At 41.6% G+C, this 23,571-nt stretch overlaps 1 protein-coding gene across 1 annotated transcript in view; it reads right to left on the bottom strand.

The window, feature by feature from the left end:
• LOC115361831 (acetyl-coenzyme A synthetase, cytoplasmic-like) overlaps positions 1–23,571 on the bottom strand; it is a 47,046-nt gene that overhangs the window by 14,027 nt on the left and 9,448 nt on the right. Inside the window, exons 3-10 of the mRNA XM_030055494.1 lie at positions 15,280–15,371; positions 14,289–14,392; positions 12,376–12,448; positions 9,788–9,863; positions 8,035–8,146; positions 5,897–5,944; positions 1,909–2,046; positions 1,164–1,334 (exon numbers count right to left, since the gene is read on the bottom strand). Coding sequence (XP_029911354.1) covers positions 1,164–1,334; positions 1,909–2,046; positions 5,897–5,944; positions 8,035–8,146; positions 9,788–9,863; positions 12,376–12,448; positions 14,289–14,392; positions 15,280–15,371 — 814 coding nt within the window. The remainder of the gene's footprint in view (positions 1–1,163; positions 1,335–1,908; positions 2,047–5,896; positions 5,945–8,034; positions 8,147–9,787; positions 9,864–12,375; positions 12,449–14,288; positions 14,393–15,279; positions 15,372–23,571) is intronic.

Genomic DNA, 23,571 nt, shown 5'->3' on the forward strand with positions numbered 1-23,571 from the left:
TAGATATCGATAATAATTATATTATAGTATATTATAATTATATTATAGATGTTATAGATATCTACGGGAGAAACGAGCCAAGCTTATGTGTGTCGTGGACGTAGTGGTATGCGTCCGGGACAAGACAATGGCGCCGGTGCTAGCGCTGCTGGCTTCTATTTGTTGCGGTTATTCTTTTATGGTTTACAGACAGTAAAATAATATTCTCGGTTAACCGAAATAAACCGATTAATGAGGCCCGGTGGTCGACCAAGAAAATTTTCCATTTTCGCCATCCCTAACTCAACTCAGGTTTTTTTGGGTTTTTTTTTTTTTTAACATTTCATAGTCTGTCCCTGCAGTTTGTCTGGGTCCATCAGCCGATGACAGGTAAACCCAGAAAATTTACCTAGTATTTGTTACCGGGCATGAAACTGCATCATGTATTATTTACATGATGCATTGGCCCCGTGGCCTCAACTTACCCCGTTCTTCCAAAATACAAACACCATCACCCAGTCAACAGCGGTTACTTTGCTCCCCAGAGAGCTGAGCAACCAGGAGAATCCAACCAAATTTGTAGGCTGAGAAAAACTGGCCTCAGCTTAAGTTTTCTTCAAGCTCACCTTGGATGTCACATTTCCACACCTTCTTCTCATTTCCCTACCGCTATGACTGAATCACATGAACAGCTGTTCTGCCTGGCAACTCCAAAAACAGGAGACAAGTTGATGACAGCCACTCAAAGTGCTCTACAAACTTTATGCGAAAGACTACAGGATATAAACGCTTCAAATGACATCACTTCGCTCCGGATCTTTAAAAATCAGAGCCGTACTGTGCTTTTGGGTTTAACAATCACTAAGAAAATGACTGCAGTGTGTTGCAAACCCCTGTACACTACCTATCAATGGGTTTTTAACTTTTCTTGAAGTTATTTACATGAAATTATAGAATAGATGGGGCTAAAGAGGAGATTTGAATATGTGGCTCAAAGCACTGAAGGGTCTCTTGTGACCCTTGTGACAACAACCGCTGTATCTATTGCTGAGATCTGCAGTAAGCTCTGAAGCATATTTTTTTTGTTGACTGTTGATTAATGCTTCCTCTTTAGCGCCAGCCAGCCAGATAACTCATGTTAATTAGATGTTTATAAGCGTAAAGACGCCAGTTCCACCGCTCACCAGGACGCTGGTGGCGCCGTTGGCCAGCGGGCCGTAGGTGATGTAGGAGTGGCCCGTGATCCAGCCGATGTCTGCCGTGCACCAGTACACGTCGTCAGGCTGGTAGTCAAACACCAGCTTGAAGGTGGTGGCGGCGTACAGCATGTAGCCGCCGACCGTGTGAAGAACGCCCTGAAGGAGAGAGGAGAGAGAGAGAGATTTAAAGAATGAATCAGACAGACGAGAGAGACAGATAGAGGATGCTTTTTCATGATTTGGACCCCCAAGTTGACCTTTAATAACCCACAGACACTCATCTAACCCCCAGTGATTCAGCTCCAGGGACAATCAGGGGTCCTCGAATTGTTCAACTTTACACAATCATTTACTTCACAATTTTACAATACAAACACATTTTTGTGAGATTATTTTGGACAGTACGGTTTGATCTCACCGCTTTGAATCTAGTTGACAGTGTTCAAGCATGAAATCTAAACCATTTAACAACAAGGATCTGCAGCTTCATCAAAGTCAAGACCAATTTATCGATTTACTTCTGTCAGACTGGTACCTGCCCCGTTTTTTTTCCCATTAAATATCATATATAGATGTCTCCATGTCTTTCCTCTCTGATATGAACGAAGTTACAACACTCGCTTTGTTCATTTTCAAACATTTCACTAGTCCACTAGAGTTCTTTTCTTTGCATAGTAATTTTCAAATTAGTGTGTGTGTGTGTGTGTGTGTGTGTGTGTGTGTGGTGTACCTTAGGTTTGCCAGTGGAGCCGCTGGTGTACAGGATGAAGAGCGGGTCTTCAGAGTCGCACCACTCCGGCTCACACTCGTCCGACACGCCACACAACAGAGTGAACCAACACAAGTCGACCTCCGGGTTCCATGGGACCTGCAACACACACACCCACACACACACACACACACACAAACACACACACGCACGCACACAAACGGAGACACGCAGGCACACACATGAACAGACAAATACACAGAGGGAGGAGGACACACACACACACACACACAAAAGTACAGCCACGCACATACAGACAAATTTATGCATACACACAACACGACAAACACACACACACAACACACAAAATGACGACCAAAGTTACAATAAAATCACCGATAACAGAACGAGAGGCAACATCGTAACTTTGCGGCACTACAGGAGGCATTTAGAAACGACAAACAAACATCTCTACGTTCTAAAACACAAAGCAAAAAAAAAAAAAAAGAAGAGAGAGAGAGAGAGAGAGGGGTTAGTCTGACAAAAACAAAACAAACAAACCAAAAAAATCATGCCTCTCACACTAGCTAGAAGAGAGCAAAACAAAGAGGTGAAAAAGAGTGGCTCTAGAAGCATTGCAGTCTGAGTGAGGGTGAATAATACGCAGTTAGAAAAGTTACAAACGGGGTCGGTGTTGTAACTTATTCCATGTGCGGGTCAATCAGAACCGGGTCAGTTACTACTTGATGCACAAAGAGATCAACACAAAAAAAATTAAATACTTATCAAAGGGATGGAGGATGGGGAAAATACAGGGAAAATGTAAATCTCCTTTAGAAATGCCTGAAAATCCTTGGACTGGTGTATAGAGAGAGAGAGCAATAGAAAGAGAGCAATATATAGACAAATGAGTAGAGATGCAGGTAGACATACAGACAGGTGACAAATTTGAAGAAAAAGCAACATAAAGTGTCTTAGTGAGGCGCTCAACACCCTCTGGAGCGCTCTTCTTCCAAAACGTATTCCTTCTTTTGGTGTTTTTATAATTCTTATACTTAGAACTGCACCTTATTACGCTTCATAGTTACATTCACACACCTACACACATAATATCCCTGAACATTACGTCATGTTGACGTACAAATCACAAGAAAAGTTAGATATGATGGCTTGGACATGAATTGCCTGCTCTACGGGAAAAGTGGAAAACGCCCGCCACAGTGTAACCGAGGCAGCGACCCGCTCACTGTCGGAGGAATATGTGAGAATATGTGAAGGACAACTCATCTGATCACCTACTTCTTTTTTTTTTTTTTAACCCACATCTCTCCAGGTCTTTACATGACTCAAATGAACATTGAACATTGAACATTGTAACGAGGGATCTGTGCGCTGCAGCCCTGCGATAATAGGGAATTTAAGCATGGGCCGCTACGGCAGTCCGCTACGGTAACCGGAAACGGATCGGCGCTCGACATATAAACCTGCCTGCCGCAGCAGTCCATTCTACTACGGCTCAAAGCACACTTCGACGTAGCCACACAACGCCGCGAACAGGTGAGAGCGTGCATAGACGTCACCATGGGAACCAAGAGTTCAGTGAAAGGGGTGGGTACCCGTTGCCGACGGCTGTTTGCTTAACGATTTTGGCTGCTACGGCGATTGCGTCATAGCAGCCGCACTTCCGCCTAGCGGAGCCGTCCTGAAAACCGTCCTGCCTAAATTCCCTAATACCTCTCTCTGCCAAGGAGCTCTGAAGCTGTTCTGGCAGCTGAACACCTCACAAACACACTGTGTGTTGGGTTTAACTTTAATTTGTCACCCATCGGCAGATACAGATAGAGAAGCAAAGAAAGAAAAAAGTGACAGCAGGGCGGAGAGACAGGTGAATATAGATATTGAGACATGGCCCTACATCATCTTTCCATTTAATTTTTTTTATTTGGCATGGGACAGCAGATGAGGAGTCTGGGTGTTCTGATCCAGTCTAATTGATATTCATGTGCCAGAAAACGTCAATCCATCCCAGAAAAAAAAAGCAAAATGAGCTGTTTTCAACCAGTAACTCAACCCAGGTCTGATCTCCACTCGCCATCATTCACACAGAAATACATCTTCAACAACGCTAAAGAGCACTGAGCACAGAGCTGGCCAATGAAAGTCACTATTAAGATGCTGTAATATTCACCTGGCAGGGTTTTAACTTATTACCAAAATGTGTTTTGCAATACCAGAAACTTAAAAATTACAGTCGGTGGGTGAAAAAAAACTATTAGTCTCGGCTTTCAGTTGCACCATTTGTGAACTGAACTACCCAACGGTGCAGCAGAAAAGGCAAATGGCTCAATATCGGTGCAGAGACAAATAAAAAAAAAAGAAAAAGAAAAAAGAAATGAGACGGCTCGGTGTGTGTGTCACACTGACATCACCTGGTGATCAGGAGATCATTCCATGGAGTTTCAGCCAGATAAGATCACATTACGTCTGCTAGATAAGACGCTATGCTGGCAGGACACAGAGATTCGGACAGGTAATCTGACTACTGATTAAAAAATAAAAACAACACACAGCTCCACCTCTGGTCCCTGAGATAGACTCTTTAAAAACAAGTTGACAAGGAAAGCAAGAATCAGGGGTCAGTTTCCTGCATCTTGGCAAATGACTCTGAGAAATTAAAGGCTTTTTATAAACCATGAATTTAAATATTTTCAACTAAAACTTAATCTATAAAGAGAGATGAGATTCAGAGGTCAAACAAGAGTGGGACAGTTTTATCACAAAGAGTCAAAAATGTGAAAATAGACATAAATTATGTACCTATAAAAAATAAAATTAATTAAAAATAATCTTAAAAAAAAAAAAAAAAAGTAGTCGAGCCATGCCTCCACGGTAAGTTATCCTTGAGGATCAAAAAAACTAAAACTCATTTCAGTTCATGCATGTGAGGGATCGAATCCTAGCTAGCCAAAGATAATCGAACCCTGATTCCTCCTGCTAACTCTGTGTGTGTGTGTGTGTGTGTGTGTGTGTGTGTGTGTAGGGAACTGAACAGACACGTTAGTGACAGAAACACAGCAGCTCACAGTCGGCCGTGTTACATGTTACAGTGCACGTAACACCCGGCAGGTGAAAAACAAACACGACTAAAGATGCTCAGCTCCACCAAGAAGAAGAAGAAGAAGAAGTGTGTAGAAAACACGAGCACACGACACAGAGTGTGTGTTAACAAAAGACACACAAGAGGAGCAAAGAGAGAGAGAGGCCGGAGTTAATCAAAATTCCACCCTGAGAGAGAATTCACACGTTATTCCCATGAGACAGTCCGGTTCACGTTTGGGAACAGGAATAACTCGTTTCCCACAGCTTCAGCTTTACATCTTTCACAATATCACATGCTTTTTTGCTTTTAAATGTTTTGTTGTAGTAAAAAAAAAAAACTGTAAATTAGTCAACTAGTTAGTCTGAATCTTCACTTGGGTAAGTGATAAATTCTCTAAAATTTTCTAAAATTTTCTAAAATTTTTAATTGTTTTGGGAAAAAAAAATTAATTGCACCCATCACTGCTGATTGAATACTAGATTATTTGAATTTAACTGTAAAAAACATATGGAGCACAAAGTATGTCCATGTCCTTAAAAATGACCAAATCAACTCACAGCTGGAGACGTTTTCCAGGTTCTCAAATCGAGACTGCACTGTCACACATCAAAAGGAATAACCAATTGTTGCTGAGGGGTAAAAACAGTTGATGTAATTATTATTATTTTTAAATATACGGTCATTTTGAGGAGGTTTCAGGGGCCTTCAGGTCATGAAACAGCACAGGATTTCGATTCGATACAGAAAAACAAAGCTACAACACTGCACTGCTGTTTTTACCCGACAGCTTCGATACGCAAATTCTGCTTCTGGGCGAATTTCCCCTTCAATAAGATAATAACAAAACAAAACAAAACAAAACAAAAAGATGTTATGGGGGTTTGGTGGGGGAGGAGTGTGTGAAAATACCTGGGGAACAGGACGCGTTTTCTTTACTCTCCCTGTCTGTTTCTCCTGCTGGAGTTGGATGGAGGAGGAAGGAGGAGGAGGAGGAGGAGGGAGGCGTTAATGAGGGAGAATGGTTACTTCAAAAACCCCAAAATAAAGAACGCAAAAGATAAAAAGGAGCAGGGTCCACCAATGCCATCCACCACCATGACATTGAGAGAAAGGTTTTGGGAGTTTTGTAGAGGAGCGACCACGCAGAAAACTAAAAGACACTGAGGAGGCCGTTTCACAAACTAACTGATACAGCCTCGTTCTAGCCTGACATGACAGCCAGACTGCAAATTAAAAATGCTCAAAGAGACGTTTTATATCCAGTAAACTGCACATTTTATAAAAAGCTGACTGACCACCAGGCCTACAGGTGGTTCAGAAAAATCAACCCATTTTGTTGCACCTACATTTCTTTTGAAACGGAGCTTAAAACCCCCTTTAACCACAATTTAATTGATTTTTTCCCCCCAATTGCCTTGGTATTTTCAGTCCAGAACTGGAAATAATTCCATTTCTGCTGTGTTTTACCTGACAGACAACACCTGGAGGGAGAGGCAAAGCAACGATGTGTTTATGGTGAACAAACTGAATTTTAAAAATAAGTTCACTTCATTTAAAGGGATACCAAACACTTTATGTGAAAGATGAACGAGGTTCGACTGAAGTGAGGACCCTTGCGCTCCACTGGCAATAAAACATGGAATAAGCACAAAACGTGACGGCCGAGTTCTCTGCATCGGCTTGTGCTTATTCCACATTTCTCATCAATCAAATCTAAACATTCAAACCTCAGTTTTACGTAGTGCACCTTCAATTTTTGGATCAGAGCAGAACCTCCTAAATGGTTTCTCCTCGCCTGGGTTCACAGTCTCAAAGAGGTTTACAAGTTCAGATTTACAATTTTAATCAAAGTATTTCTGATTTCTGATTGGTCCAGAATGGTGAAACTGGTTTCTGCCATCGTCTGCTCTGGACTGTTTCTGCTGTAAAAGTGTACAATAACTAAATACTGCAATACCCTGGTATGTATAGCTATACTTTTACATATTCTCAATTTCTTACTTCTGTATATATTGTTGCAATGCTACTGTAGCATTAATGCACATATTTTTACATAATGCACTTATTTGTTTAGAAATTTCCAAAGCACGTATTTTTATATTTCAGATTTTCCCCATTCTATTTCGTATCATTTCACTTATGCTCATATATGTTTTTCTCTCTGGAGCTGACCCAATTTCCCCTCAGGGATCAATAAAGTGTTTCTGATTGTGATTCTAAGTCAGGGAGGCTGTTTGGGGATGATGGGAAAACCTAAAGGAGTCACTTCCTCTTAGATTAGTGCAAATTGATTTATAGTAAAGTTTTACATTGTCTGGGCTAAATATGGTGCCATAGCACAGCCAAGTCTGTTTGGCTTATCTCATGTAGTCCAATGCAATGTTTCTCAACCCCGGTGGAGGGAGGATAATTAAGACGTAGGGGGGAGAAAAAAATATTCTTGGAATGTAAAATGATAATTTTTTCAGATTTTACTCTTTTTTTGTGTTCTTATGAAATACTGAGTCATTTCAAAACAGGATGCTTCCTCTAGTAATTCACAAATGATCCAACCTGAACAGGTGATTATTCCTCACACGGACTGGTCACCGCTCTGCAGCCGGTGACAGGGCGTCACGGGTGGGCGCTGCTGTTCTTTGAGGCGTCACAAACCAAAAAGGTTGAGAAACACTTTTCTAAACATGATTTGGTCTGACTTCAGTAAATTCAAGTTGAGTTTATTCCGCTTTAGTCTATCACTGTTTGTCTTTCCTGTGAATCAGGACCAGGCCGTTGGTCCACTTCCTTCTGAACAGTAAATTTTACGAAGTGACGCTCTGACAGGCCTGGCACAGTTTTACTATTTAACTATATTATGGCAGGGGTCGAGGAACCCCCAAGGTGTTTAATCTAGTCTAATCTGATGTGGCCTGGTCAGATAGCGCCTGGTGTCCATTCTATTTATTTATTTATTTATTTTTGTATGTGTGCATTATTTCCTCTAAAGCAGGTGGTTTAGCACAGTGAACGGTGTGGCTCAGCCTGGAACGGCCCCGTCTGTCATTTACCTGCAGATCAGGACAGGCGCGTTTGGCTGGAGGCGACTGGGAGCCCAAAGGAGTCTCTTCTGCTTCTTTAGACAAGTGTTTCAGCATGATACACCTCTGTAGTGGGAAACCCCTGGAGAGAGAGAGGGAGAGAGAGAGGGAGAGGGAGAGGGAGAGAGAGACAGAGAGAGGAGGGAGAGCAAGAATGAAAACAGAAATAAATCAAGACAGAACAGTGACAGGAAAGGAGTGCGAGAGGAATTGTTTTAACAACAGAAAAGCATATCTACCCTGATTCAAAATAATATGTGTTAATTTTGACGTTTCCCCAAACAAGAATCTTCTTGATAAGAAAAAAAAAAAAAATACCACAAATGTATTAACCTGTAGAGCGACTTTAGTGAAAGCTTTTTTATTTTTTGCAAAGAACTTGAGGCGGGAGACCCAGGAACGTACTGCGACAACCTTTTCAGCTTGATCTGCACGGAAAATAAAGCCATCCACGCAGCCGGGGCAGCAGGCAGAGTCCACGTCTTTCCATTGGAAATAACGATATTTCTGCAGTTTAAAAGCCCCATTCAGGTTCATGTAGGAATTAATCGACAATGATTCACCGCTGATAAAAGCTTACTGAACCATTTGTCCTCGTTAATGTCACAATGAACCTGTTTATGATCAATTACTGTTTTTTCTTTGCTTTGTACGGTTGTATTTCACTCCAATAAGGCATCTCTGAATTGAAGATGAACTGAGGTGAGAGGCGGCTCTGAGAATCCTGGTAAGCACTGGTGAGTGAAAAGGAAATCATCTGACTGTCAGCTCGTCGCTTACAGATGATGAACAAAGTTCCTGATAACATTTATGACACCGGTCTAGCCCGGGATTACACACAGCTTTCCATTTCAGATAAAACGCAAGACGGGTCACAGTTTGGAGGCTTGATTATCACCTAAAACATTTCCTAACACAGTTTTACACCGGCCTCATTAAAAGTTTACACTCAGTGGGATTACAGCCGCTGGCTTTTCTCAGTGTTACTGCAGCCAGGCAGCGGCTCAGAGTGTTGGCTGGTGCTCTTGTATGACCGAACAGGACAGGAATGCATATTTTCAACCCAAAAATAGAAATTATTAAAGTGGTAATGTGCTAAATATTGTGGCTTGCATGCTTTACCCACACCAACCTCTCTGTGAAGTCTTTTCAGGTTTATTTAAGTGTTCATTTGTTTCTTTCTTTCTTTGTTTTGTCTTATTTCTTCTCCATCCTTGCCTATCAGCGATCACCACTGTGCTGTTTTCTGCACTGCACTTTCCAGAGATCACCTGTCAATCACACGGTGTGGGCGGGACTTGGGGCTTTTCTGCTGATGGAGTTTGAGTTTCTCTTTTCTTTGTCTGCTAATCACAGCTCATGCAAACTACCCAGTTCTTCTTCTTCTGTTTATTCCAAACAAACTGGAAAGCTGCAAAATGCATCACTTTGCCAGAGGATTTTTTCCCCCAGGAGAGAGTTAAACCAGTGTTTAGCTCAGTAAATGGAGAAGTTTTATGAACTGGATATAGACTAAAATCAATGATGTGTTATAGCAACTGGTGATGGAGAATAGCAATACAGCAATTTATCTGAATGAAAATGTTGAGGATTATACATCTCTGAAAAACAACTGACCCTGTAAATCTGTAGTACATGGTGTGTGTGTGTGTGTCTGTGTGTGTGTGTGTGTGTGTGTGTGTGCATGTGTGTGTGTGTGTGTGTGTGCAGACAGACAGCTTACTTGTCTCTGCATTTCTGCAGTGCTTCGTCAGCTATCAGCTTCAGGTTGATCAGCTTATCTCCTCGATAGAACCCATCTGAGAGAGCGAGATAAAGACAGAGATGGAGAGAGAGAGACAAAAGAGACACACACAAAGGAGGGAAAGAGAGAGAGAGAGAGAGAGAGAACGTGAGAGAGCGAGGGAGGAGAGGAAAGAGATTAAGAGAGGGGGGGAAAGATTCAAAGAAGGGGATCGAAAAACACAAAGGAGCCAGCAGAGCAGGATAAGGCTTAATACAGATATTTAAACAGAAATACCTTTTAAATTAATATGACAAAACAATTCAACTAACTCATAACACACAGATGTTCACTATAAAGGAAACCACTTTGCAGATTTTATGAGGTTGAAATACAGCGACTAATGGCCTGCGAACAGCCAGAATCAACAGTACGCACCATTTTGCATCTTTTGCATCAAAATGTGTGCTAAACTAAACTAAGAGGGTTTTTAAAACGTCTCAAGCAAGGCAAGGCGGCTGCAGGAAATAAAAAAAAATGTCTTAACACTCCTTCATATGCGGCAAATTCTCAAAAAAACCTCACTACCATCTCCCTCGGATTTATTTTTGGACTCATGGTGGCATCTCTGTTTGTGTGTACATATTGTTGTGGAAACAACACCTTGCATCACAGGTTACCGTACAGAGCAGATTATCAATAAGGATGGAATAATGTGTTTTTTGATGCCACTACCAATACATGATATCAGTATCTGCTCATAACAGGAGGTACTAATACCAGCATGTATTTTAGTCTCACTGACTTAAAAAACACATTCAGCTGTATTCATATCAGCTGTAAAAATCATATTGGACAGATACCGAAACCTCTTTTTAAGGCTGATACTGGCCGATAGCAACACTCGGCTGATCTATCGGTCCATCCCCGATTATTTAATTATTAGAATAGATTTTGGAGCTCCAGGGAGTAAATATTTACATATTAATGAGGAAAAATAGTTTATTTAATAAGTTTATTTGCACCCACAGAAATATAATAATATGCTAATTAATGCATTAAGCACCTTAACTGCTGTCCTAATTAGAACAACTGGTCCTGTTTACTACATGCTGGTGATGATGAGGGGGCTTGCACGATCAGTCGAACCCTGGTGATCCAGGAATCAGGAACCCAGGAACTTTATTCTACCGTCACTCTCTCTGTCATTCGCTCTGCATCAGAATCAGCTCAACGACTAAAATGTAAACTGTGAAGTGTGAGAGAAACAGGAGGAATTTTTTCTGCAAGGCCCGGCCCGGTATTTAGCCTCCTGCTGTTTCATACAGGCAGTTCAGAGCGGCGACACACCTTAACCAAGTGAAACTGAATGAGGCCCTGCAGAGATTTTAGCTCCGTTTCACTGTTCACCCTCTTATAACACTCTTTTACAAGGCAATAAAAGCCTGTGAGTGCACTGCCAGTCACAATGAAAGGCCCCCAGCTAAATACGCTATGATCCTCTTACAGGACTTCTATGAGTGAGAACGCGTGTGTGTGTGTGTGTGTGTGTGTGTCTCTGAGAGGCTCTGTGTATGCACACTTGTGGAACTGCATATGTGTGTGTGGACAATACTGATGTGTTGGACAACTTGGATGAGAGTATGTGCATTCAGTGTGAGTGTGTACATGTGTGTGTGTGTGCTTGCGTGTATCTACAGAGGGTCTGCACAGCCCAGCCAGTAACCCAGGGGATTAACGGCCATATCGCCAGACACTATAATCCAGCTAATAAGACTTTGATTACTGCTTACAACTTGGCACTTTGTCTCGGCCAGCAGCTCCTCTGGCCGTTCGCTTTGAGCCGCGCAGCTCGGCTGAGCGCGGTCAGAGAGGTCGAACTGAAACTCCTGCAGAACAGCCACGGACATCGACTGACAGCCGCCGCGCTGAGGAAGACGTCAAGCTGCTCCGTCGCTCGGGCCGACCCGCCTGCTGCCTCGTTTAGCCGTCTGGATGTGCAAACTCCCTTGACAGATTGTCCACTACATGATTTTCTCCAGTGTGTTACAGTGTGTTTTCTAACATGCCATACATATATTTTTATTTTTTTTCATCTGCCAAATAAAATATGAGTCTTTTCTCCCCCCTCACAGGGAGGTCAGAGCTGGTAGGGATTCAGTGTTTCCCAGAGCTGAACAATTCATCAAAATATAATCAAATTCACAACATGGTGAAGTGCAGTATCCAAATCACAGGAGCTGCGATATTTTGATAAAAAGGTAAAACGCATGACAGAACATCAGAGATGTTAGGGTCTGCAAATCAGATACAGCAGATGTAATAAAACATGTTTGTTGGGACAGATGCCAGCCAAAAATCAGAATGTCAACAGGTTTTTCAGTGAAAATGAAAATTGTGATGTAAAAATCGCATTGCAATATCTGTCAAAATAATGTCAGTATGATTTTAAATCTGTATTTTAGTATTATATCTCTGTAGAACTTGACAGGATATTTCACAGCTCTGTCATCATGTTGACTCAGGCCTTCTAGTTATTCCTGTACTAATATTTATTTATTTATTTATTTATTTTTTTTACAACCTACCCGCTGTGATGAGCAGCGAACACTGCGAGTCCATGATCCTCTCACACAGAGACTCAGCCGAGAAACCTGCAAACTGGATTTGGCAGCACAAAAAACAGAAATACAGTCAGAAACAGAAAGAGAGCACAGGGAAATGCACAGGAAAAAATGGTGTAAAATGGGGCATATGATGACGACAAAAGTGCTTTTTAAAGGCAGGAATGGGAAGTCGTGGCACACAGATTTTGGGGTGCAGTTTTGGGGTGTTTTCTGCTCCCCTCACATTTTGGCTCACTGTGGGCTTGTTTTTGCTGCACCTCTATGGAAACAGCACAGCTGTGGCTATCACCTGAAACCATTCAAAAATGTCTTTCACACAGTATGAAAGAGTTATAGTGCCATAAATAATAAAAAAATAAAAAGGGCAAACTGATTTTTTTGGATAATTTATTTTACAAAAATCGAGAAAAACTGGAATAAATGTACAGAACATTTTTTCAGGTGCCCACAAGTGTCACTGATCCAGGAAAAAAAAAAGTAGGGCTTCACATGATGTATTTTCTGAAATATTAACATTTTTCCAACCTGTATAAACTTAGGCGTTTTTACTGCCTTGTGCCCTTCCATGTTACTACTGTTGCCAACACACTGAAATTCAGTGAATTTTTGTAACGCGACTTTTGGGCTCACCTGAATCAATCAAGATGTCTCAGATCCGCTGAAGACTGCAGAATTTTCTGTTTTTTGAATGATCTGGATTGAGTAAACGACTATTTTTTGGCGAATTGTTGAATGAAGCATGTATAATAAAATTATTCGAATGAAAATCGCCTTTTTAGCCTTAGTTTCGTCCTTTTTTCTACCGCTAAACCGACGTCGGACATGTTGCATTCAGGGACCGTCGGAAAATTCAAATTCCGACGAAAAAATAGGTTTTTAAAGCTTCCAGCTATGATAAACGGTTGAATTTTGGCGATTTTTAAAAAAATACATGTCTTTCTATCCCGCCCGCGGGTTTTGGGGTTCAGGGGGTTAAAGCTGCACTGAGCAATTTCTGACCACTAGAGGGCGTTGAGAGCTCAACCTCCGCTTGCAAACAGAGTCAGTGCTGCTTCTGGGTTCAAGGCAGCTTGGCGGTACAAAACCAAATGTTAAAGGCTAAAAAAATGGAATGAAAATGACATACATTTCCCTGTCACAAGACTCATGTTGGATAATTTGCATTATTTTGTCTCTGATCTAAAATTTGGTGAAGCTGCAGACCTTCAGCTACAAGCTAAGCTGCTTTGAATGAACTTTTTCTGTCGTCGCAGTGCTGAATGCTGCAAAAAAGACACTCACGTGACTCATTTGAAATTTGTCTGTGTTTGTTTGCAGAATGTGTGATTGCAAGATGCTCTGAATGAAGCTAAAGTGGCGAGGAGTTGAAGAGGAGGTCTGAGGAGGAGCTGCATCACTGCATATTGTCTTTTTTCTTTCCACGTTACATCTAACTATATAACACTGGCTATGATGAAACACTACATTTCATTTAAAATATCTACTGTCACTTCAATGTCAGAAGTCACTGATGGTAACGATTAACACAAAATGATTAAAAAAAAAAAAAAAAAAAAAAATCAGGTTTTCAATTTTTAGCCATTATCATGCTCTTGTTAGGTTGACAAGCTAAAAAAAATATCTTTGGTTGGATGAGCCAAAAATTCACACAGTCTACAAATGTGTGCTATGTGCAGGGAGGCATTCGCTTGATTGAAGAGAGAAGCTCCAGTTTATATAATCTACTTTTATCCATCGCTCATACGACAAGCTCAGATAGAAGACAACAGCGAAGCAGCCAAATGTGTACACAGTCCCATCTAGATATTGTATCATCAGTTTCACTACATGTCCTGTGCAGGCTCTTTAGTTTACGCTGTGCAGTTTGAACTCACCACTATGGAGTGCACGGCTCCGATTCGGACGCAGGCCAGCATGGCCACCACCAGCTCCACCACCATGGGCATGTAGATGGACACACGGTCGCCCTTCTTCACTCCTGGAGACACAGAGGGGACAGACGGGTTAGAGGGCGACAGATGAAGACAGGTGTGCAAGAAAACATCAACACAGCAGGGATAAGGTCCTGGATGTCAGGCTCAGAGGCACTTCAGCAGGGGAGCCTGCTTGTCGAAAAAAGGGGCTCGAACACAGTGCATGCCCAGAAATGCATGCAAGAATCACCAGCCTGCAAAGATTACCATCAGCTGGTAGTGGCAATTAGTGAAAAATGAGAAAAATCTGGATTAAAATCATGAATCATGAAAAGTAAAAAAATAAAAATAAAAAATAGACTATTTCTTTGGCCATTATCGTCCAGCGTACTTGCTGTTAGTGTGGCTTTGTTGAGACTTACTTCATTTCTAAATGTGATCATCAGGACTGACTCTCCACACTTTTTTTTTTTTTTTTTTTTTTTTGGTGAGCCATCACGTTAGCCTGACAGTGCCTGAACACACCAATCTACCTGCATCGCTGCTGAGGTGACCTGGTGGCAGGTTTTTCAAATGCAAAACAGAAAGCTGCAGAATGGAAATGCACATGCATCATCTTCAGCTTCATATCATCTATCTGTCAAACTGGGGAGAGTTTCTGCGTCACAGTGGACAGCATCAGCGTCGGAGCAGCCATGTTTCCAGCTGCAGTTACTTGAGCTCCCCCTCCCCCCTCCACATTTCTGACACTCTGGATATGACGCCACCATTGTGTGTTTTTTGCTGTGTTTCAGGCTTGGGCTGGCGGTCTGAACAAGGCTTTTATTTTTTGCAGATTGGTTCCCTTCTGCTGGCACAGTCGATGAAGGCGTAGTGCTGATTTCCCGCTTTGTGTTCCATCCACCATCGAGAACAACAGTTTCAGGTGCAAATCGCCGCGGCGTCGACCTACCCTGGGACTTGAGGACGTTGGCGAACTGGCAGACCCTCCGGAGCAGCTCTCTGTAGGTCACCGTCAACTCATCGCCAGGCTCATTACCTTCCCTGGAATAAACATCAAACAGAACAACAAAACACTTATTAACCAACAAACAATGGTCACCCTCAGCAGCCACAGCATGCTTATGGAACATGAGCATCTGCAAGTGACTCATTGCAATACCAGGTGTATTGTCTTTAACATGAAACTGTGTCACCCCCCCCCCGCACACACAAGCACAAACATACCCATCTCATCTTCACCACACTAATCACAACCAGAAACAATCACTAAGAGGCGGTTTGATGCTATGCAGGCCCACACACAAACCTTTCCTCCACTTTGTGCCGGCCCACGCTTCGGGTTGGTGGAACTATCACCCAGTTGTGAAACTCAACTCATCTAAACTTTCCCCTTTTCACAACTACCAACGAGCTGGGACGTTTAAGGAACCAAATGGTTGCAAAAGCAAGGGTCATGTACTGTACTTCTATACACAAAAACACACAAACACACACACACGCTCAACTTATTCGGATTGGTCTAGCCGACTAATAACGTCGTCTCGCAAACAGACCGTGAGGCAAACCGGTTGTGACAGCCCTGCCTCTCCAGGTTATTTAATACAGACGCAATCTTAAGCGAGCATCGTCTAGCCTGTCTCTCAGGACGGTGTTATGCATCGTGACTGACAAGCTGGAGATACGAGCCGAGGAGAGGAAGAGGGAGAGGAGTGAGAAAGAGGGAGGAGTGTAAAACAGTGATGGAAAGAAAGAAGTTTGGAGGAGGAGAGAGCAACAAGTGGGAGAGGCGGAGAGGGAGAATTTTGAATAAAAGTTTTATTGATGAAAATTTGCCAGTTTTGGTAGTGATGGAATAATATGTTATTTTAAGGCTATTAATTACATTCCAATTATCTTCCCACATGCAACAATACTGATACCAATATGAGTTTTTGAAAAAACACAGAGACAAATGCAGACACAAGACAAGTTCAGCTTTTCAGGCAGGCATGTCTTCAAGTAATTGTTTTGTGGGTTGGTTGGTATTTATGACACACCAAAAAAAAAAGTCAAATTTCACAATCAGCCGAAAATTGTCTAACCCTAGCAGATTTGCATTTTCTTTTTAAAAGTGATGCAATGTGCGCTGTCCCTTGAAAAACAAAAGCAAAAACAAAACCTGATGAAGCTGATGGGCCGGGGGCAATTCGCACTAACAAGCACAAGAATGAAAGAACAAAAGTAAGAAAGGGAGAAAACACTGAACAAGCTGAAAGAGTCGTCCCTGGGTCTTACCACTCTTGATTATGTATGAAGTGTATCTGTGTAATATGATGAGGCCTAAGGCAGCTTTCTGCATGCCTGGACAGTAACGTTTCAATACTTTACAGCAAGAGATAGAAAACAAAATCAGGATGGCACACTGAGCCATCTTTACGAGGTGATGCCATGCACGGGGCTTGTAAAAACAAGACAACACACACAAGAAAAAAAAGGGAAGGAGACTGGTGAGTGTGGAGCGAAACCAGCCAGTGATACTCTTTACTCTCAAATCAAGGCAATTTCTTTGAGGATGAAATCGTCACATAATTTGGAGCGTTTTTGGTCCGTCCGTCTCTCTTTTAAACGTTGGCTGATAGCTGCAGAGTGAAAACAGCGAGACGGGAGCACAGTTTTATCAGCCTCGCCTTCCACTGGTTTCCAAAACAAAAATGGAAAAAAAAAAAAAATGGTGCAAAGATTGCAAAATACAGCTCATACTGTAAGGCCTGTCAATGTTCCCTGGGTGTGTGTGTGTGTGTGTGTGTGTGTGTGTGAGATCGTGGGAGGTTACATAGCTGAAAGGTCTCCATGATCTGCTTGCCAATAGCAGCCAATGGGAGTTTTATTCAGAGAACAACTAGGAAATTATGACAAATCAGTGAGCCTGTTAGAGCTGTGCAGTGTGTCTGTTCAAACTCGGGTCAACATGAACTTCATGTGGTTAATAACTATCACCTTTAACAGGAAACCAATTAAATTTTCACCGCCAGGTAGAACAAAACCATAATAGGATGGTGCTAGCACATTATCGAGGTTAAAAAAGCTTTGTTATTGATAGATAGAGATAGATAGATAGATAGATACTTTATTCACCCCGCAGGAAATTCACAGTTTTTCAGCAGTATCCACAGATTACAGATTAAATAAAATAAAAAAAAATAAAAAAAATTGAATCTGCAGAGAGAGATTTCAGGATCTATTAAAGCAGAAACTAACCAGTGCTTTATGGAGACTTTTGTACTTTTGGAGTTTTGATTTATATAAACCAATACCAAGTCGCTGTTTTCCACCTCTTTTCTCTCTTTGTCATTAAATTCCAGCCCGAAACAAAGCTCCGCCCACTCCTCCCCCTACGGTATAAAACCGGCGCTCTACCCCTCCCACTTCACCTTCATTCAAAGCGCCTCTGAGACGTCACTTTCTGCAGATAAACAGATCCAGATTCATCCAGATCGGTGGTGTGAGAGCCTCTGTTCATTCAAAGCAGCGCCACCTTGTAGCTGAAAGTCTGCACCTCCACCACATTTTCAAACTGGAGCCCCGAGACAAAATAATCCAAGTAATCCAACGAGAGCCTTGCGAGAGTGAAAAGTACCCCTCATTTCTGTCTGCCATGAAAACGGAGGCAGAACTGACTGTTTCTTTGCAAAAGGAGTTTGAGCTCTCAACGCCCTCTAGTGGCCAGAAATCACTCAAAGCAGCTTTAAACAAACAAACAAACAAACAAAAAAAGACATAAAAAAGCAGTTTTATCAGACGTTCCTGTTGGATCGCTGCTTTACACATTAGGCTTACTTACTTACTTAGCCTTTATATTCCTTTCAGAACATAGGCCATTGATGAAACGTTTCCACCCTTTTCTGTCTTGGGCCATCTTCTCTAGCTGGGCCCACGTCAGTCCCTTCCTCTTCATTTCTTGCTCTGTGCTCCTTCTCCAGGTGTTTTTTGGCCTTCCCCTGCCTCTTTTGCCCTGTGGGTTCCATGTCAAAGCCTGTTTTGTTATTGCTGCTTTGTTTCTTCTGAGTGTGTGACCAATCCAGCTCCATTTTCTCCTCATCAGCTGGTCCTCTACGGTTTCTTGTTTGGTGCGATCCCACAGGTCAGCGTTATTGATTGTATTTGGCCAGAAGATCCCAAGGATGCGTCTTAGGCAGCGGTTGATGAAAGTTTGCAGTTTATTGGTGATGTCATTGGTGGTCCTCCAGGTTTCTGACCCATACAGCAGTATGGTCTTCACATTGGAGTCAAAGATCCTCATCTTGGTATTGAGTGAGATATTTTTGGTTTTCCAGATTTTATTTAACATGTTGAAAGTTGTTCTTGCTTTACCTATTCTAGCCTTTACATCCTCTTCTGTCCCACCGTCCACAGAGATTACACTTCCCAGGTATGTGAATTTGTTGACTTCTTCCAGAGTCTGGTCCCTAATGGTTATGGGGTTCATGCTTTTATTGTTAATCCGCATGAGTTTTGTCTTTGATCCATTTATTTTGAGTCCAAGTCCAGCTGCAGTTGATTCTAGCAGTTGAGATTTGTCCTGCATCTGTTGGTGGGTATGTGAAAGTAGTGCAATGTCATCTGCAAAGTCGAGGTCCTCGAGTTGTTCTGTGAGACTCCACTGGATGCCAGTCTTTTTATTGTGGGTTGTTTGTTTCATGGTCCAGTCGATGCATAGGAGGAAGAGGAAGGGGGAAAGAAGGCAGCCCTGTTTTACTCCGGTGAGCACATCTATTTTATCTTGTGCGCATCCCTGGTGGAGTACTTGGCATTGCATACCCTGATATGTATTCTTAATTATGTTAATATATTTGGGGCACATTAGGGCTGGGCAATAAATCGATTTTATCAATTAATTCGAATTTGTACTTTACCTCGATTTGTTTTAATGAAAATCAGTTTTATCTTCAATATCCGCCACAAACGTTCCCTGCTGGGCTACCGTAGTTCAGAGTGCGTGCGCGCCGCCTGCACATTTCATGTACAAACAACAGCGTTGAAGTAGAGTAGAGTAGGGCAGAGAGATGGAAGCAAAATACATTCAGTGTTTCCCCTGTCATTCTATTGGCGGGGCGCAGCACCCGACCCACGACATGCTAAATACATTTTCAAAATAAAAAAGAAAATCACAACAGAAATAATTAAACGTCACGTTTCAAAACCCGCACCCATCCAAACGCAGACAGAGAGAGGAAGAGAACAGAGGAGAATCACACCTGGACCTCTGTAAGTGAAGTAAATAATTCATGTTGCGTCGGCTGTAGCCGCCTGAAAAACAGGTGAAAATATCAGCGTTTTTTTAAATGCACGGCACGACAGCCTGAGTCACCCACCAGTGGCGAAGATGGGTGCGTTTGTACTCTTCTGATCCCGGTCCAAGTCGAATGGATGCCCACACGAGCGTTTAAAGCACTACTGCCGCTGTTACTCACAACCAGAGCCTATTCTATTGATATAGATTGATATAATATAGATGGGTCAATGAGTACAAATCTGAAGAATATTGCTCTTATTAACTTATTAATATTGTTTCTTGTTTATTTTATATTGTTTCTTGTTTTTTTGGGGGGGGGGGGGGGTACACAGTAAACACTAAAGACTCAGCAAAACTGAGGAAACTGTGGGTCAATGGGTGTTACCCATTGTCTCATGTTGTGTGTACTTTTAATCTTTTAATCTTGTGCCTTGCTGCTTGTATGAGTGCCAAACTCAATTTCGTTGCAGAAATGACAATGACAATAAACTTCCTTATGTTCTTATGTCTGTGCTGCACACTGAAGGCAGATACGCCATAAAAATAATCAGAAAAATAAGCGTCTGCAACACGGTGACCTACACTGCTATCAAGACGAGGTCACACCGCCGGCACTAATCAGCTCTGATAAGGAAAACATGGCAACTTTCTCATAGCGATGAAAGGACACATGCACGGGCACAGTTCGTGATTTGGATTTCTGCACGTTCCAGAAAGATAAATCTAAGATCTCTTTTGTTATCTCAATTGGAATTTTAAACCCATTAAAGAAAAATAGGCATAAAGCAGACTAAACCATCGCATCTCTGACTGAACACAGAAAATTAACTTTCTGAAACTCTAAACGATGAGCAAAGAGACATCAGAAAATTAAAAGTTATGGGACAATAAATTTAATTGCATTTACTTGTAAAGCAGATATGATGCCAACAGTTGGTGACCCTGTTCTATATTTATCCAGGGATGCATGCAATAAAAATAAAAATAAAAAAAATAAAAAAAACAACCTTGTCACTGCATAGTGAAAAAAAAACAAAACCTCTGGTTATTGTGTTTGAGACATGTCAAGTTTCAGCTAACATAATTGATAATTTAACCTTTTTAAAAAGACTTTGCCATCCTGATGCAGAAGCAAAAATACAACTCGTCTCAAATCTTAAAATGTATTTAAAAACAATAGATACACAATGTTAATCTGTATTTACTGTGTGTCTTTTGTTGTTTGGTACAACACTTAGTAACAAACAGGTGTTACAAATAAAAAATTTGTCTTAAATTTGGCAATATACTTTGGGTTATGATGTTCTGAGCGTCTCTCTATTCCACTATTCTATATTATTATTTATTCTGTGTGCAAACTGGAGCACACACACACACACTTCATGAAGGTCACCAGACATGGTTCTTTGCCCAACTATCCTATTTGGAAACATTGCGAATGATAAGGTCACATACCCACCCCAACACACACACACACACACACACACACACACACATTCAAATACCAGCACACACATCTATAAATACTCAAAGGTAAAACCCATTTTCAACACTTAGAGCTTAGATGTCAGCCTGTCTGAGGCTCTGACACACTAAATAATCTGGTACCAAGGAGGAGAAAACACACACACACACACACACACACACACACACAGGTCAATGGAATGGACATCATGAGCACTAAGATCTAGCTCAACAGCAAAATGGGAAAAAAAAAAAAAAAGAAAAATATTCTTTTGAAATTTCCTGGCTTCATGTTAACTTGACCAGTCTGTATAAAACATCCAGTGGACTTCCCCCTGGCCAAAGGAGCGAAATTAATGTTTGCTTTTATCTTTTAGTGCAAAAGAGGGGGCATTACATAATCCGTCAGACTTCTTTGGACAAGTGAAAAAAAAAAAAAACAACAACTTTCTGCTTATCCTTTTGTTCAAAAAGAAAAGGGAACTTTCCCCTTAGACAAAATGGGAACAGACCCAAATTAAAAATCAGCCTTAAGGTCGCCGCGTGGAAGGACTTTCCCCTGTGGTGATTACTTCATTTATCGTGATTTTAGAGCTGCATGAATAAGCTTAATTCTTCGGTTATCATTCGGTTAGCTATGCGGCCATTTTGGTCACAGTCTAGTAGGTCTGCTTTGGCTGATGTTCTGGAAAACCACAATCAGGTCAGACAGGAGAGAGAGAGAGAGTGAGAGAGAGGGAGAGAGAGAGAGAGCAGCGGTGGGTTGTGCGAGCTACAGAGTGAATGAAGAGAGGGACCGGCGGCATCGAGATCAAAGTGGTTAATCAGAGAAATAAAAAGTCATTTTACTTTTTCGAAAAAAGAAAAAAAAGTGTGATGTGACACACATGCATGTGTACACACGCAATCTCCATTCATTTCAATTCACCGGGGCTTTATTGACATGGGAAAAGGGCATTTATATTGCCAAAGGTGTGAAATAAAAACTGAACGTGTAAATTAAACAGAGGAATTGCTGTTAGAATAACATATTTTGCTGCTGTCCAACCAAAACCTTGTTTCTCTATAATAATTTTTCACAGACTAAGGAGAAAAGTCTTGTTGCCAGGTTGACGCAGGCCATCCTAAAGGCCAGGGAAAACACTGAAAAACGTGAATATAGCAGCTGTGGCAGTTGCTCACCATTCCTGCGGTTGGCTTGTCGATGACACGGTAGTGCAATATTGCGATTATTCTGACAGTTCTGACCAGCATTCAGACTTGACCTTAGAAAACGGGATCAGAGTGTCTTTAATTTTTTAGAACACAACAAAAGATTCATCTCCTCCCCCTAGTCTAAGTTAGCGGACCCCTGCAGAGAGGAGAGGGGGAGGGCTGGCCTCGTTCACGTGGTTGTAGATGACAAAGTGTGTGTGGCGGGGTCGAGAGGTCGCCATGGCCGAGGGGCCTCAACTTCAAAGACCCCACAGCCATTAGCACTAACAAACATAGCCAAAACCAACCTATCCCGTATGTCTTTCCTCTCTGAGGAAATTATCCATTTGTCACTTCGTACCTCACAAAAAAAAAAAAAAAAAAAAATACATACACAGGTCAGCTGGATGCCTAGCATTACTGCCAGCTTCTGTATTTACAAAGGAAGGTCCACACCAGTGATTTGGCATATTGAGTGTATTATCTACAAAGTGTATAAACTTCACATTTCTGTGCTTTCCCCAAAGTAAGCAGGCATATTTCAGAACTGCAATATTATTTTTCTCCCTTTCCTCCAGCCGTTGGTTTCCATTCATTCCACTAAGATTTGCAAACAAACTTTCAGAGACTTCAAATGTTCTTCACACGAGCATCCATCACCGTAATGAACTCGTCCAGATTAATTTTCCTAAAAGCAGCGGCACAGTTGCGTTTTTATGACTTGAAATTGGGGGAGGTGTGAAATGCTCCCTCCGCCACGGAAAATAGTCCCCAGGGGAAACATTTGCTTTCCACAGTCAATCAGTCAATCATTCAGTCTATCAGCTGTGTGGTTTATGAATGTCAACAACTTTGTTGGCTGCAAAAGGGGTCGGCAGAGTAGGAAAATGCCCTAGAAATGCAGTCCATTTACCAGTCAGAATAAGGTGGGTTTTTTTTTTTTTTTCCAACCAAAAATTCAAATTTGAAAATACAGGGATTTTGATTGTATGTTATGTTGTATTGTATGTTGTATGTTTGAAATCTTTAGTACGCCCGCATGATTTTGTTTTTGATTTTTTTCCAGTTGGCGACATTTCAAAGTCACAGGTCAACTATAACTAGGACGTTATCATTTACTTATTCATATTTATCACATATTGTATAGTATTTACTCACTGATGCCTACAGGGCTTTAGTAGGAAGTGACAATAAATTATCTGTTTTATTAATCTGCTTATGCATTGTGGATTCCCTTTATACCAGCTGTGAATTACTATCAGATGCTCTATGGCTGCAAGCTAATTGTCCATGTTTATGTTCACATGATGT

Source organism: Myripristis murdjan, chromosome 7 (assembly GCF_902150065.1).
Source record: "Myripristis murdjan chromosome 7, fMyrMur1.1, whole genome shotgun sequence".
NCBI lineage: Eukaryota > Metazoa > Chordata > Actinopteri > Holocentriformes > Holocentridae > Myripristis > Myripristis murdjan.